The sequence below is a fragment of the Lepidochelys olivacea genome (assembly GCF_965140295.1).
Source record: "Lepidochelys olivacea isolate rLepOli2 genome assembly, chromosome: 1".
NCBI lineage: Eukaryota > Metazoa > Chordata > Testudines > Cheloniidae > Lepidochelys > Lepidochelys olivacea.
The window spans coordinates 69,562,980-69,577,249 of NC_140411.1; the positions used below are offsets into that span (position 1 = coordinate 69,562,980).

Here is a 14,270-nt window from a genome sequence, read left to right on the forward strand (position 1 = left end):
TTGTAACATAATGTAATATATCACTATCATAAAGTTGTTTCTCTCTTTAGGCACTATATGCATTTGAAGGTAGTAGATCACAGAGAAAAAAATCATATTTTAAAAAATTTAAACTGTATTTAAATTTAAAAATAAATACTCACTAATCAAATCGGAAAGTTTCTACATAGGCACAATGAGCACCCAAGTTGGCAGCCATAATTGAGAGAGAGAGACTGAAGGAACAAGAAAATTGAGGTACTCTTCAAACTCACAGTTGAGCTCCAGGGTTGATTAGATTTGGGTTACTGTGGTCACAGGAAAGCCTCAGTGAGGTTAAGAGTGTGCAAGCCCCTTGTATGGAGTTGGCCATAGCAGCACTTTGTACTCTTTCCTCAGAACCCAGTGTGGCTGCTGAGTGGAGACAAAAGTAATGATCAGCAGCAGAGCAACACCAGAATCAACAAGAAGGGAAAGCCAGAGGGAAGACTGGAAAGTTACTACTTTCCTTTTTGAAACTGGAGTTCTTCAAGATGCGTGGTCCCTATCTGTATTCCACTGTAGGAATGCATGTGCTCCATGTACCTGAGACCAGAGGTTTCTTGCAAGCAATGTCCATTGCTCCATGCCCACCCCCCTGCTCTCCTCGTGCTCTGTACTGAGGGTATAAGGAGTGCGATGGACTGACTGCCTGCCTCTCCAGTTCTTTCTCTGCTGCAAATTCAGTCATGATCTGAAGCAGAGGGGAAGAAGGGAGGGTTGTGGAATACAGATATGGATCACACACTTTGAAGAATGCCAGTTGCAACAAGGTAAGTAACGTCTCTTTCTTCTTCGAGTGTTAGTCCCTATATGTATTCCACTGTGGGTGACTGATAAGAAATACTGAAAGAAGAAGTGGGTGCGAGAATGCACCCGGTAAAGCTGCTTGTAGAACCGTTTTCCCCCCAAAGGATGGGTCAGTGGAAAAGTCTTGGATCAAGGCATAATGTGTTTTGAATGTGTGGATGGAACTGCATATCGCTGCCCTGGCAAATTACCTCTTGAAGTGATGCCACTGAGACTTATGCCCTTGCAGAGTGAGCCCTGGCCCCATGTAGGAGAAGGAGCCGTGCATCTGAGAGAGTCAGATACAGCCAGAGATCCTCTGAGAGGATACAGCTTGGACTCATTCTGCTATGGCAACAAACACTCTAGATGATAATCTGATCGGCTATATTTTCTGCAGGTATAATGCCAATGCTCATCTTATGTCAAGGGAATGAAGTCTCCTTTCCTCACCAGAGGCATGGGGCTTTGGAAAAAAAAAATACAGGGAAGTGAATTGACTGGTTTAGTTGAAATTCTGAAAATATCCCAGAAGTGAATTTTGGATGTAGTCATGGTGAGATTTTGGAACACTGTGTGTAGTTATTCATCTATTAGTGTCACAAGCTCTGCCCATTCTGATAAAGCTGATGTAGAGAGACTCTGAGTGAGTGTTGAGTTGTGATGCTACCATTAGTGACTGAGGTTTCTGATGGGTACTCTTTGCCCATACTGGCAGTTCTCAGTCTTTTGACTTAGGTAGTAGTGCTGGCATTGTTACTGCTGATGAGGAGTCTGGTACCGATGGAGCCCTGCTCTTATGAGCCTTTTTATCATGGCCCTGGGACTTAGGACATTCTAAGTCTTTAGGGGCTGGGTGCAAAGGCTTGTTCAGCTTGGAGAGGAATGGACTTAAAGGGGGAAATCCGCTCTTGTGTTTATGAGTACATTCCCTGCTCTCCTGATGAGACCCTGATGGAGGGTTTATAAGTGTGCTCTCCCACGCTCCTAAATCAGGCCACATGACAGGAGGTGTACTCCTTGCTCACTCTGGCCAATGTATAGAGGAGGTTCCCCCAGCCTGGGTCTGACTAGGCATTCATAATCTTTTCCACTAGGTGTTTTTTAAGCTGGAATTCCTGAACCTGTTAGGTATGGCTAGGGAAGGAGTGACAAATATTGCAGCCGATGGAGCTATTTACTTCCCCAAGGCAGTAAAAGCAGTGCAGGTGATCACCGCTGACTAAGAAGGAATGGGGACAGGAGACTGCTTTTAAAGCCCGGTGTTCTGGGCATAGTCAAATTCCAGTATCAGGAGCCAGGGTGGTGGTGGTAGGGGTTCCTGGGGTGAGGAACCTAACTAAATACTGACTATACTATTAAAGACTATTTACACTAGCTATACTAAAGATAAAACTTTGAAATATTTATAGGTTGAAGACAAGGCTGAAAAAAACCCAGACACTCCAGATACTGGAGGTTCTGACTCAGGCCATGTGGCAGTAAGAAGGAACTGGAGAGGCAGTCAGTCCAACTTGCCCCTTATACCTTTGGTACGTAGCATGGGGTACAGGGGCACAGGTGCGAGCAATGGACACTGCTTGCAAGAATTCTCTGGTCTCAAGCTAAGGGAATGAATATGTACCCACAGTGGAATACACATAGGGACCCACAATTGAAGCAGATCCTCTCTTCTACTCTCTCCTACAAAGGAAGGAGAAAGTGCCTGGTTCCTTTGCAAGCCTTGACTAAGGGAGAACACCCATTAGCCTCCTCTGAATACTTTGAAGAGGGAAATACCCACCCAATGAAGAGAAAAGACCAGTGATGGTACAGAGACAGAAAGACAGAATGTGAGTGTGTATAGACTGGGAAGGGGAGAGAGGTGATTCAGTTGCTGTGAGCTTCATGACAGTAGTAGTCCTTAAGGAGAAATTGAATGTGGAGAGGAAAGTGGCCTGCAGAACAAGTTCACAGAGGACAGTCCATGAATAGGGGGCAGCTTGGAAGCAGTTGTGGGAGAAGCAGATATACTTGCTACTAAAGTTAGTATCATTAGTGCAGCAGAGAAGGGGAAGGGAAGGTGAGATGAAGAAATTACTTTGGATTCTTGCATGACATGCAAGAGCGTGGCTTCCTAAAGAACTTTCTCCCTCGGAAGATTGCCACGCAGCTTGCTTTTCCCTCCTTCTACAGATTCCTGAAGTGTTGAATATAAAGGTTAACTTTTACTTCTCTATCTGTACTTTGTATCCGTGTATTACTTTGTATTATTAAAATATATGTGCTAGTCTTCACTACTGCATTTTCTACAAAATCCACTTTTGTTTTTCATATTTCCCACAGTGTTTAACCTAATATACAGGTGTACAAATAAACAGAATTATAAACCTAATTATAATGCTCAGTTGTTTCTTGAACTTAACATTCTATGCTGAAGACTCAATAATATAGAGGACTATTGCCAGTTATTTTGGCTGCTTCATATATATTTGAACTGAGGTAACTTGTATGGCTAAATGTATGGTTCAGGATGTAAATGTGCATCAGGATCCTACTATTGTCCTGGGGCCTGTGATTTTCAGCAAAAGTCACCTGACTAATCTATGTTAGAAATGACAAACTATCAAAACTGTTACTCTTAAAGAAAGGAGATTGCTTGTGTGATTCATTGTGGCCAGTTTGAAGGAGTTTTATTAACATACTGATTCTCACTCACAGCCAGGAGGATTACTCCAATGGAAGTCTCATGCGTTGGTGCTGGGAGTAGAGAGGGTAGAAAATACAGGAAATTTCTACTCCAGACAAAGTCAAGTGTTTTACCCAATGGCATCAGAATTGTAATTCTTTGCATATATGCACAGCTGAAACTGAATAGTCTAAACTGGAGTAAAAATTCAACATCCTGCTGTCAGGTGGAATATGACTTTTTGTTTTGAAGTCTAGTACACAATTATTGACAAAATCCATATTTCACAACTCAAGGACAGAAATTAGAAACTAAAGCTAGTTTATTAAGAAATAATATACTAAGCACTCCAATAGAGTTTGCAAAATTAGAATTGTTTATTCCCAAAGAACAGGTTGAATATAAGGCAGAAAAGGGCTAAAACTGAGGTCATGATTTATTAGATCAATTGAAACATGCTGCTGCTGATTATTTCAACTCCTGAGTAACTTTTACAAAAATTAAAACAAAAATTATATTGTGGATTGCAGGTTTGATGTGTAAGAAATCATTGTGGCATCACTTCGCTGCTTTTAAATATGAAAAAGCAGACTATGTAAATAACTACTGATTAAAGTGGCTTGTTCCCTAAGCGGTATTCAAAGTGATGCACAAAGAAGATGCCACAATGATGGAGTTCTCAATTATAATACAAGAAATGTAGCTGATGTTATCACAGTTTTAGGGTTCTTTACACTGTGATAGGATCAAAATAATTGATTGGTATGCTTTCTACTGAGAATCTGAACAGCATGAACAAAGCTAGTCACTGAATGTTACTAGTATGCATACCAGGGGCATTTACATAAAGATCCCTTTCCATTAGCTATTTACCCTTGGAACTAGAGAATGTTATAATTTGAACTGGCATCAGAAGAGCAAGAAATCTTATTTACAAAGCATTTCATCATTAATTTAATACATTTGAAAAGAGTTTGGAGGACTGAGTCTGTTGTCTTCTGGTTTGCTTTATCAAAAGAGTCAATTTTTGCATTATTTTTGCTAAGGACTACCAGTTTTAGAAAGAATTCAATGTTTAGGTGTTTTAACTGAATTAAATATTTTCTTAGAATCAATGTGGAGCCACAATGAAAAATATGTAGCTTCTTTTTTTACCCTGTCAACTTAAGGCCTATTATTATAGTGAGCCATTTGAACCCAAGTTGTTTGGACAGATATGACAAATGTCACTCAATTTGAGTCACAAAGTTCAGATCCAGATTTTTTTTACACCTGAAAGTATGGAGATGTTTGGACCTAACATTTGGGTTCAGATCCGCCTCTTTGAAAAAAACCCACAAGAAAATAGAGTTATCGTAAGCGTGGTTAATTTTAATTTCATGTAAATAATAAAATTTGGGGTTTTGCAGTTAGAGAGACACACACCTATGTTTTATGTCTGAGAAAGACAAGATGCCATTAATAGATTTAAAAATTCATGCTGCATTGCATATTTATAAATATAAAAATTAAACTTTATGAAGGTTTAATATACAGTTAACATATTTATCTAATTTTAGAAAACAGTGTGAGCATTTTTAGAGACCCAGGTTATTGCCATCCAGTCCTGTGTACCAGCCTCCTACAGAGCATATTTACTCTGGCTCTGGCTGGTAGAAATGGATTTAACTCTTGAGACCTGATCCATTTCCCATTGAAGTCATTGAAAGTCTTTCAGTTGACTTCTCTGGGAGATGGATCAGGCGTTTAGAGAGTACAAAGAATAAAAAATAATAGTTTCACTCTAAAGAGTTGTACAAAACAAAAAAGTGTATGCGTAAGCCACAACAATGAAAAACTATGAGACAGAAAACTTACATACTGTACATGATAGACTAGAGTGTCTAGAAAATTTATTGAACAAATATTATGAAATAAGTGACACACCATAGTGGCTTCAATAAGTGGAGTCCAGACCCCCTTACATAATATACACATTATTATTAAAAAGCAACCATAATTCCTTAGTTTCCCAAAAGAATGGAACAGCAATAAAGGTATTGTACCAGATACGCAGATAAATAAATTTTAAAATTCTTTCTAGCTGCATATCTCATCACCTGGAACACAAGTGAAGGATCAATATATTAATTTTGGTAAAGGAAGATTGTCTTAAAGATTAAAGAAAAATAGATATTAGCCTTCTATTGCCATTTTTTTCCTCACTGAGAGTTGAAGGGAACATTTGACAAAATGGCAGCTCCTAAGAAAGCAAAGCCAGATGTCCGATCATTTCAGCCTGCTTGGACAGACACATTTGGATTTATTGAAAAGAAGGACCATGCTATTTTGCTTTCTGTTATGAAAGTGTTGTTTGTCACACATCAAGTGTTCGACATTTTGAAACGAAGCACGAGAAAACCTTTCTTGACAAAGCAGACAAGACTAATCGATCAAAAAGGCAATAGCAGCCTATGAGAAGCAAAGCAGTATTTTTAAAAGCTTAAGTGTAAGTAAAAATAAAGCTACAGAAGGAATTTACAAGATTGCACAGTGCATTGCAAAAAACGGAAAGCCGTTTACAGATGGGGAATATATAAAAGAAGTTTTTCTCAGCAGTTCGGAGATTTTGTTCAATGATTTGCCAAATAAAGATACAATCGTATCTAGAATAAAAGAACTGCCCATCTCTGCCAGAACAGTTGAGAGACACATAAGTGAAATGGCAGAAAACATTAAGGAAAAGCAGAAGACTGCATTGAAAGACACAGCAGTGTTTAGTGTTGCAGTTGATGAGAGCGTGGATATAAACAACATTCCATGTTTGGCATTTGTTGCAAGATGTTGTCCTTCCGATGAAATCCAAGAGGAACTTTGCTGCCTAAAACCCCTGCATGGTACAACAAAGGGGGAAGATATACTGGAAAGTTTTGTAAACCATTTTGAAGAATGAAGAGTTGACATCAGAAAAATATTTTGTGTGACAACAGATGGTGCTCCTGCCATGGTAGGAAAACAGAAGGGATTTGTAAAGTTACTTGAAGATCAAATTGGCCATCTGACAGTCAAATTTCACTGTATCATCCATCAAGAAAAACCTGTGTGCTAAACTTTCTAATTCGGAGCTTAATAATGTGATGAATACAGTGTACAAATTGTGAATTTCCTTGTTGCTCAATCTGCGTTGACTCACCGACAATTTCAAGCACTGCTGGAAGAGATGGACAGTGCTTATAACGACATCCCACTTCACAGCAACATTCAGTGGCTAAATCGTGGCAAGGTTTTGGTGTGCTTTGTAAACTGTTTTGATGCACTCAAGGTCTTTTTGTTGGAAAAAGAACAAAACTACCCCGAACTGGATGATGACAAATGGCTATGTAAGCTCATGTTTCTAACTGATACTACCGCTCACCTAAACGAACTCAACTTCGGTCTCCAGGGTGCAGAGCAAACAGTTCTGGATCTTTATGAAGCCTGGAAAGCATTTGTTGTGAAACTAGCAGTTTTTTCCAGGGATATTCAAACTTCTACTTTCCGCTACTTCCAACTCATAAAAGAGCTATCGACACGTTGCACTGTCAATGTCGATGAGATTGGACAGTACATGCAAGAACTGGAATCAGAATTTTCTGAGAGATTTCAAGATTTCCAGCGATTTGGCCCAATGCTTTGTTTTCTAATTAAACCTGAAAAGTTCAACGAAAGCGACTTTGATTTGCCTGTATTTCAGTGGATGGGTGCTGAAGATTTCGAAATGCAGCTCATTCAGTTAAAAAGCTCAGAATTGTGGACATCAAAGTTTGTGGATCTGCGGAGCGCACTTGAAGCTACAGAGAGAGATCATGGGGCCTCTGTTTGGACGTGCTGGATGTCCCTGCCAGTGAAATTTAACTGTTTGAAAAAAATTGTGTTTGCAATGCTTTCAGCATTTGGATCCACATACTTGTGTGAACAGGCATTTTCACACATGAAATCTGTCCTCCGTCCCTCTCGGAGCTGGTTAACAACTGATCACTCAGAAGCCTGTGTGCACCTTAAAGTATCCAAATACGTGCCAGACATTGGAAAACTCAGCAAGGAAAAGCAAGGGCAAGGATCACACTAAACTGATAAGATCTGCATTTTAATTTAATTTTAAATAAAGCTTCTGAAACATTTTGAAAACCTTGTTTACTTTACATATAACAGTAGTTTGGTTATAGAATATATAGACTTACAGAGAGACCTTCAAAAACGTTAAAATGTATTACTGGCACGCAAAGCCTTAAATTAGAGTGTATAAATGAAGACTCGGCACACCACTGCTGAAAGGTTGCTGACCCCTGGTATATATATAGGTGTCCTCCGAAAAGGACACACATCATCTATATATATAAAACCATATACATAAAACTTCCTGAACTGCACAGATCTGACTAGAAAGATTGCTGAGATTTGTGGCTTCTTCCTCTCTACCAGAGCCTCCAGAACACCCCAGACTCACAAGGACTATTGCAGGAGATGGAGCTTTAGCCTCACGTCATGACTTCTGTGTTCTTGCGGAGAATGACAAGCAGACCGATCATCTGCTTGGTATACGAGATTCTGACATACAGAAAACATACGTACTGCGTCCACCTTGAGGGATAGGGCTATAAGCCCACCAGTTTTGAGCTGATAATGCTAATGAACCCTGTACAGTGAGTGGAGTCTGATCATTAGAGATCAGTTCAGCGGGATGGAGACATTTCATGGTGGTCTATATTAAAGATCAGAAGTAGTTCTGAGATTTTCGTGAAGATATGTGGAAGTTTACCCTGAGCTAAGAATTAGTGAGCTGGACACTCACCAGGTTCTGTCTCACTGATATGGGTAATAAGAGGGAACTGATCAAACGTCGCAGTTGTCCCACTCTTTACACCCTCATGCTCCGTCAAAAGGAGGCAAAAGACACACACATGGCCCTGATGGACACAATACTATTCAGAAAAACTCCATTCTCATGCACATGAGGTACATGTACACTCACAGTGGGATCCACATTGACACATACTCAGAGAAAAATCTTAGCTACATAAAAGAAGCCTATTGTCATAAAAGGAACAATTACAAAAATCACAGTTTCCCTTAGTTAAAATATAAATAAATTGGCTCTGTGATTTGGAAAGTGACTTTGTTCACATGTAACATAGTTTCTTTTTCAGCTTAGCTTTAATTGAGATAAATCATTGATACCTGAATACAAAATGTTAAATAAATAGTGAATGGGAAAGTACTGAGCACCATTTTCAAGGTCTAACATAACTTGAGAAAAGCAGATAAGCTAGAACAGCTTGTTAATAAAATCAAATTTAAGAACAGCTTTGCTGTACTATTTATTGAAATAATTTATTCTGCCTCTCTTCCAGAGTACATCAAGATAATAACAAAATAGAGGCTGTAGTTTCATTTCATGTAGAACACTAGATATGAAAAGCTGTTTTCCATATTACTCACCTGTTTTCATTTCTAACAAGCGCTTTTTCTTTTGTTGCCTCTCTAATTTTTCTTTTTCTGCTTTCTCCTTAGCTATTCTAGCGCGTCTCTGTTTTTCCTCTGCTTCTCTTCTTCTTACATTCTCCTTGGCTGCTTGCTATTTAAAAAAAAAAAAAAAAAGAGAGAGAGATACTGGTAATGAAACTTAATGTAAGTAGTTTCAGACAGAACAAACTTGTAAACTATAAAAATGAAAAAATACCTAAGTTATATTGCCAGTCAAATAACTCTTGCTAAAAGGTCACTTGCACCTTCTACCAAGTCTGTTACATATTAAATAATATATAATCTGAAGATATTGTACTTTCCATTTAGTATATTTTACTCTCTAATATATCAGTCTAATATATCATTAGGGAGAACCACATTATAGGAATGGTGTAATTATCTCCAAAACAAGCATTATAAACCCAGAAAATTCAGCATTCAAGTTAACACTGAAATCCCAACAAGTTAAGGTATAGAGAAACAGTTAAGGCACCCAAATAGCCTTAACTCCTCCCAGCAGCAAAACCCTAAAATGCCTGAGTGCTTATGGTCCCAGATTAAACATTTTCTCCTCTATTGTCACTACAAAGGGGAAAAAAGGCATCAGCATAGGCTAGCACAAACTCTTATCCTTCAGAAGAACTCAGGAAAAACTTCCCTTTTTCAAAATAGCTACAATCTCCTTTCTCAATGAGTCTGAGGCCACAGGTTGCCCTTTAGCCAAGGTGACCAGTACCTTTCATTGTTCCCCACAGGACTGAAGTCAAGCCACTCTCAGGGAAGATGGAAGCCCCTATGCTATCAAAAGGCATTGTGAGGTGCAGATGAATTAGGTCATGGCTATTTTTCCTGAGGACAGCCTGTGGCCTCAGGCACTCTGAAGAACATTGTTCAGTCACTGCTGAAACACAAACCCTCACTCATAAAGAAGAAAAAACAGAAAAAAAACTACCATTCATCCTAATGTTTTTTTTTAAAAAAACTGCCCATTACACCATATCTACTAAAGATTCACTTCCCTGCCAATTCGGTTCATGACCTGAACTTTGAAAAACACTGATTAATGCAAGTAGTACGGGGAATAAGCAGGAAGAACTCAAAATGCTAGTAAATAAACATAATTATGACATAGTTGGCATCACAGAGACTTGGTGGGATAATACGCCTGACTGAAATATTGGTACAGAAGGGTACAGCTTGCTCAGGAAGGACAGGCAGGGGAAAAAAGGGAGAAGGTGTTGCCTTATATATTAAAAATGTATCCACTTGGACTAAGGTTGAGATGAAAACAGTAGACAGACTTGTTGAAAGTGTCTGGGCAAGGATAAAAGGGGTAAAAACAAGGGTGATGTCATGGTAAGGGTTTACTACAGACCACCTAACGAGGAAGAAGAGGTGGATGAGGATTTTTTAAACAACTAACAAAATCTTCCAAAGCACAGGACTTGGTGGTGATTGGGGACTTCAGCTACTCAGACATCTGTTGGGAAAATACCAGCAGGGCACAGATTACCCAACAAGTTCTTGGAATGTATTGGAGACAATTTTTTATTTCAGAAGGTGTAGAACGGTACTAGGGGAGAGGCTGTTCTACATTTGATTTTGTCAAATAGGGAGGAACTGGTTGAGAATTTGAAAGTGGAAGGCAGCTTGGGTGTAAGTGATCATGAAATGGTAGAGTTCGTGATTCTAAGGAATGGTAGGAGGGAGAACAGCAAAATAAAGACAATGGATTTCAAGAAGGCAGACTTTAGCAAACTCAGGGAGTTGGTAGATAAGATCCCATGGGAAGCAAGTCTAAGGGGAAAAAACAATTGAAAGCTGCTGGTAGTTTTTCAAAGAGACATTATTAAGGGCACAAAAGTAAAATATCCCATTGCGTAGGAAAGATAGGAAGTATGGCAAGAGACACCCTGGCATAATCAGGAGATCTTCAATGACCTAAAAATCAAAAGAGAGTCTTACAAAAAGTGGAAACTAGGTCAAATTACAAAGGATGAATATAAACAAATAACGCAATATATTGTGACAAAATTAGAAAGGCCAAGGCAGAAAATGAGATCAAACTAACTGGAGACATAAAGGGTATCAAGAAAACAGAGACTAAAATAAGGAAAGAACAAGTTAAAAATTACTTAGACAAGTTAGATGTCTTCAAGTCACCAGGGCCTGATGAAATTCATCCTAGAATACTCAAGTAGCTGACTGAGGAGATATCTGAGCCATTAGCAATTATTTTTGAAAAGTCATGGAAGATGAGAGAGATTCCAGAAGACTGGAAAAGGGCAAATATAGTGCCTGTCTATAAAAAAGGAAATAAGGACAACCCAGGGAATTACAGACCAGTCAGCATAACTTCTGTACCCGGAAAAGTGATTAAGCAATCAATTTGCAAATACCTAGAATTACAGACGAGTCAGTTTAACTTCTGTATTCAGAGCAAATACATACGCAATCAATTTGCAAATGTCTAGAAGATAAGGTGATAAGTAACAGTCAGCATGGATTTATCAAGAACAAATTGTGTCAAATCAACTTGATATCTTCCTTTGACATGGTAACAAGCCTTGTGGATAGGGTGAAGTTGTAGACGTGGTATATCTTGACTTTAGTAAGGATTTGATACGGTCTTGCATGACCTTCTTGTAAACAAACTAGGGAAATGCAATCTAGATGGAGCTACTACAAGGTGGGTGCATAACTGATTGGAAAACTGTTCCTAGAGAGTAGTTATCAGTGGTTCACAGTCATTCTGAAAGGGCATAACAAGTGGGGAACCGCAGGGATTGGTTCTGGGTCCGGTTCTGTTCAGTATCTTGGATAATGGTATGGAGAATACACTTATAAAGTTTGCTCATGAGACCAAGCTGGGAGGGGTTGCAAATGCTTTGGAGGATAGGATTATAATGTGGACAAATTGGAGAAAGTCCAGAGAAGAGCAACAAAAATGATTAAAGGTCTACAAAACATGACCTATTATAGGCCAAAAGCCTAATGGGGAGAAATTGTCTCAAGTAAATTGTATTTCATTTTGCTTTGTACTCCATTTTGCTAGCTTTGAATTAGTAAGAAGAAATTTTTCTGGGTTTATTCTTTGCTGATTGTGTTCATGATTGTTCTTAGAAGGATAGAAGTGTTATGGCTGTAATTCTTCTGTTTGAAATTTATTACCATTTTGTGTGAGAGTGAAGAATATATGGCATGCTGATGCACAGAGAAGAGACAGGAGGCACCAGTACTGATGGGCCCGATGGTCAAGGGGGAGTGAAGGAATTGAGAGGCGCCAACCTTACTATCAGAATCACCTGAATGGCAGATTGACAACCCTAAAGCAAAGGCATATGCCCCAAGGACAAGTTAAGGAATGGAGCCAGAGGGACGAGATAAGAAACAGCTGCGGATACTCCCGGTAACAACCCAAAATAATGCTAATTAGGAGCAACCTTGAATACCTCAAAATTAACAGCTCCGGTGTGACACAGCAAGGTCCATAGACTTGTATGGGAACTTATTACTATAAAAGAAGGGTGCATTGCCATGGGACTTTGGGTTTGTTCTGCATCAGCATCGGAACTTCAGATGCATCCAACAGAGACCCAGCTCCATTCCACTCCCTCGTGTGCAGTTTCAGATGGCCACTGGAACTGACCAAGAAACACTAAGGACTAGTTTCAGAGCGGTAGCCGTGTTAGTCTGTATCAGCAAAAACAACAAGGAGTCCTTGTGGCACCTTAGAGACTCACAAATTTATTTGGGCGTAAGCTTTTATGGGGTAAAACCCACTTCATCAGATGCATGGACTGAAAAATACAGTAAGTAGAATATATATTCTAGCACATGAAAAGATTGGAGTTGACTTACCAAGTGGGGGGTCAGTGCTAATGAGCCAGTTCAATTAAGGTGGAAGCAGCCTATTCTCAACAGTTGACAAGAAGGGGTGAATACCAATGGAGGGGAAATTACTTTTATAGTGCTAACGAGGCCAATGCAATCAAGGTGGCCCATTTCCAACAGTTGACAAGAAGGCATGATTAAGGGAAAATTACTTTTTGTCGTGACTCATCCACTCCCAGGACTAAGGGCTGATAACTATAAGATCCAGCTGTAGAACCATTTGGTGGATGTGCTTGCATGTGTGAATGGAAGCATATGCTGATTTTAATGCTTAAATTGTACTCTCAATAAATGTGGTATATTGCCTTATCCCCTTGAAAAAGATTCCATGTGCTTCTAATAAGCATAACACTATGAAGGAAGATTGAAAAAATTGGGTTTGTTTAGTCTGGAAAAGAGAAGACAAGAGTGGACATGACAACAGTTTTCCGGTACATAAAAGATTCTTCTTAACCTCTGAGGATAGGACAAGAAGCAATGTGCTTAAATTGTAGCAAGGGAGGTTTAGGTTGGACATTAAGAAAAACTTCCAAACTGACAGGGCAGTTAAGCACTGGAATAAATTACCTACGGAGGTTGTGGAATCTCCATCATTGGAGATTTTTAAAAACAGGTTACACAAACACCTGTCAGAGATGGTCTAGATCAGTGGTTCACAAACTTTTTTTCCACGGATCATTTGAAAATTGCTGAGGGTCTTGGCAGACCATTTAATGATCTTTCCAAATGTTGTTTGTACTGTTAGCTATCTATTGTAAAGAGCTTTGGATAAAAGTGCTATATAAAAAAACTTTAGAATAATTAAAGTTTTTTTGTTCTACAAATAAAAGTACACAACTCATATTTTAATATCAGTAGTCTTACCTTCCTAGTGTAATGGATGTGCCCTCTCTCACCAGCTGTGGCAGCCCCTGAGGTGGGGCTGGGAAGGAGGGGTGGTCTCTTCTCCCTCGCCATAGCAACCACAGAGCTGAGCCTGGGAAGAAGGGCCACCTCTCCCCAGCAGTGCAACCCTGGAGCTGGGGAAAGTCGCCTTTTTCTCTGGCCACCGCAGCCCTGCACATCCTAAATTCCCCCCCACTGCCGCCTCCCACCAACCCCATAATCCCCCCAAGGCCAGCACCTCACCTTACATGTGTGTCTTCTCTAGGGTCCAGGCACCTAATTAGTGGAGCCATGCCTGCGCAACTCCACTAATTCGGTGGGTGGCCCTTCATTTTCTCAAGTGTGGCCGCCCAGGCACGCACCTTAGAGGGAACTATCAGCAGACCATTTGAATGGATCTCGTGGACCAGGGACCAGTTTGAGAACCTCTGGTTTAGATAATACTTAGTCCTGCCATGAGTGTAAGGGACTGGACTAGATGACCTCTCAAGGTCCCTTCCAGTCGTATGATTCTATCAATGGCAATTTGCTA

General features: G+C 39.7%; 1 protein-coding gene across 1 annotated transcript in view; it reads right to left on the bottom strand.

The window, feature by feature from the left end:
• The window catches only part of DIAPH3 (diaphanous related formin 3), a gene marked incomplete at its 3' end in the record, with an annotated part of 518,684 nt that overhangs the window by 130,460 nt on the left and 373,954 nt on the right, over positions 1–14,270 (bottom strand). Inside the window, exon 25 of the mRNA XM_084632924.1 lies at positions 8,933–9,068. Coding sequence (XP_084489050.1) covers positions 8,933–9,068 — 136 coding nt within the window. The remainder of the gene's footprint in view (positions 1–8,932; positions 9,069–14,270) is intronic.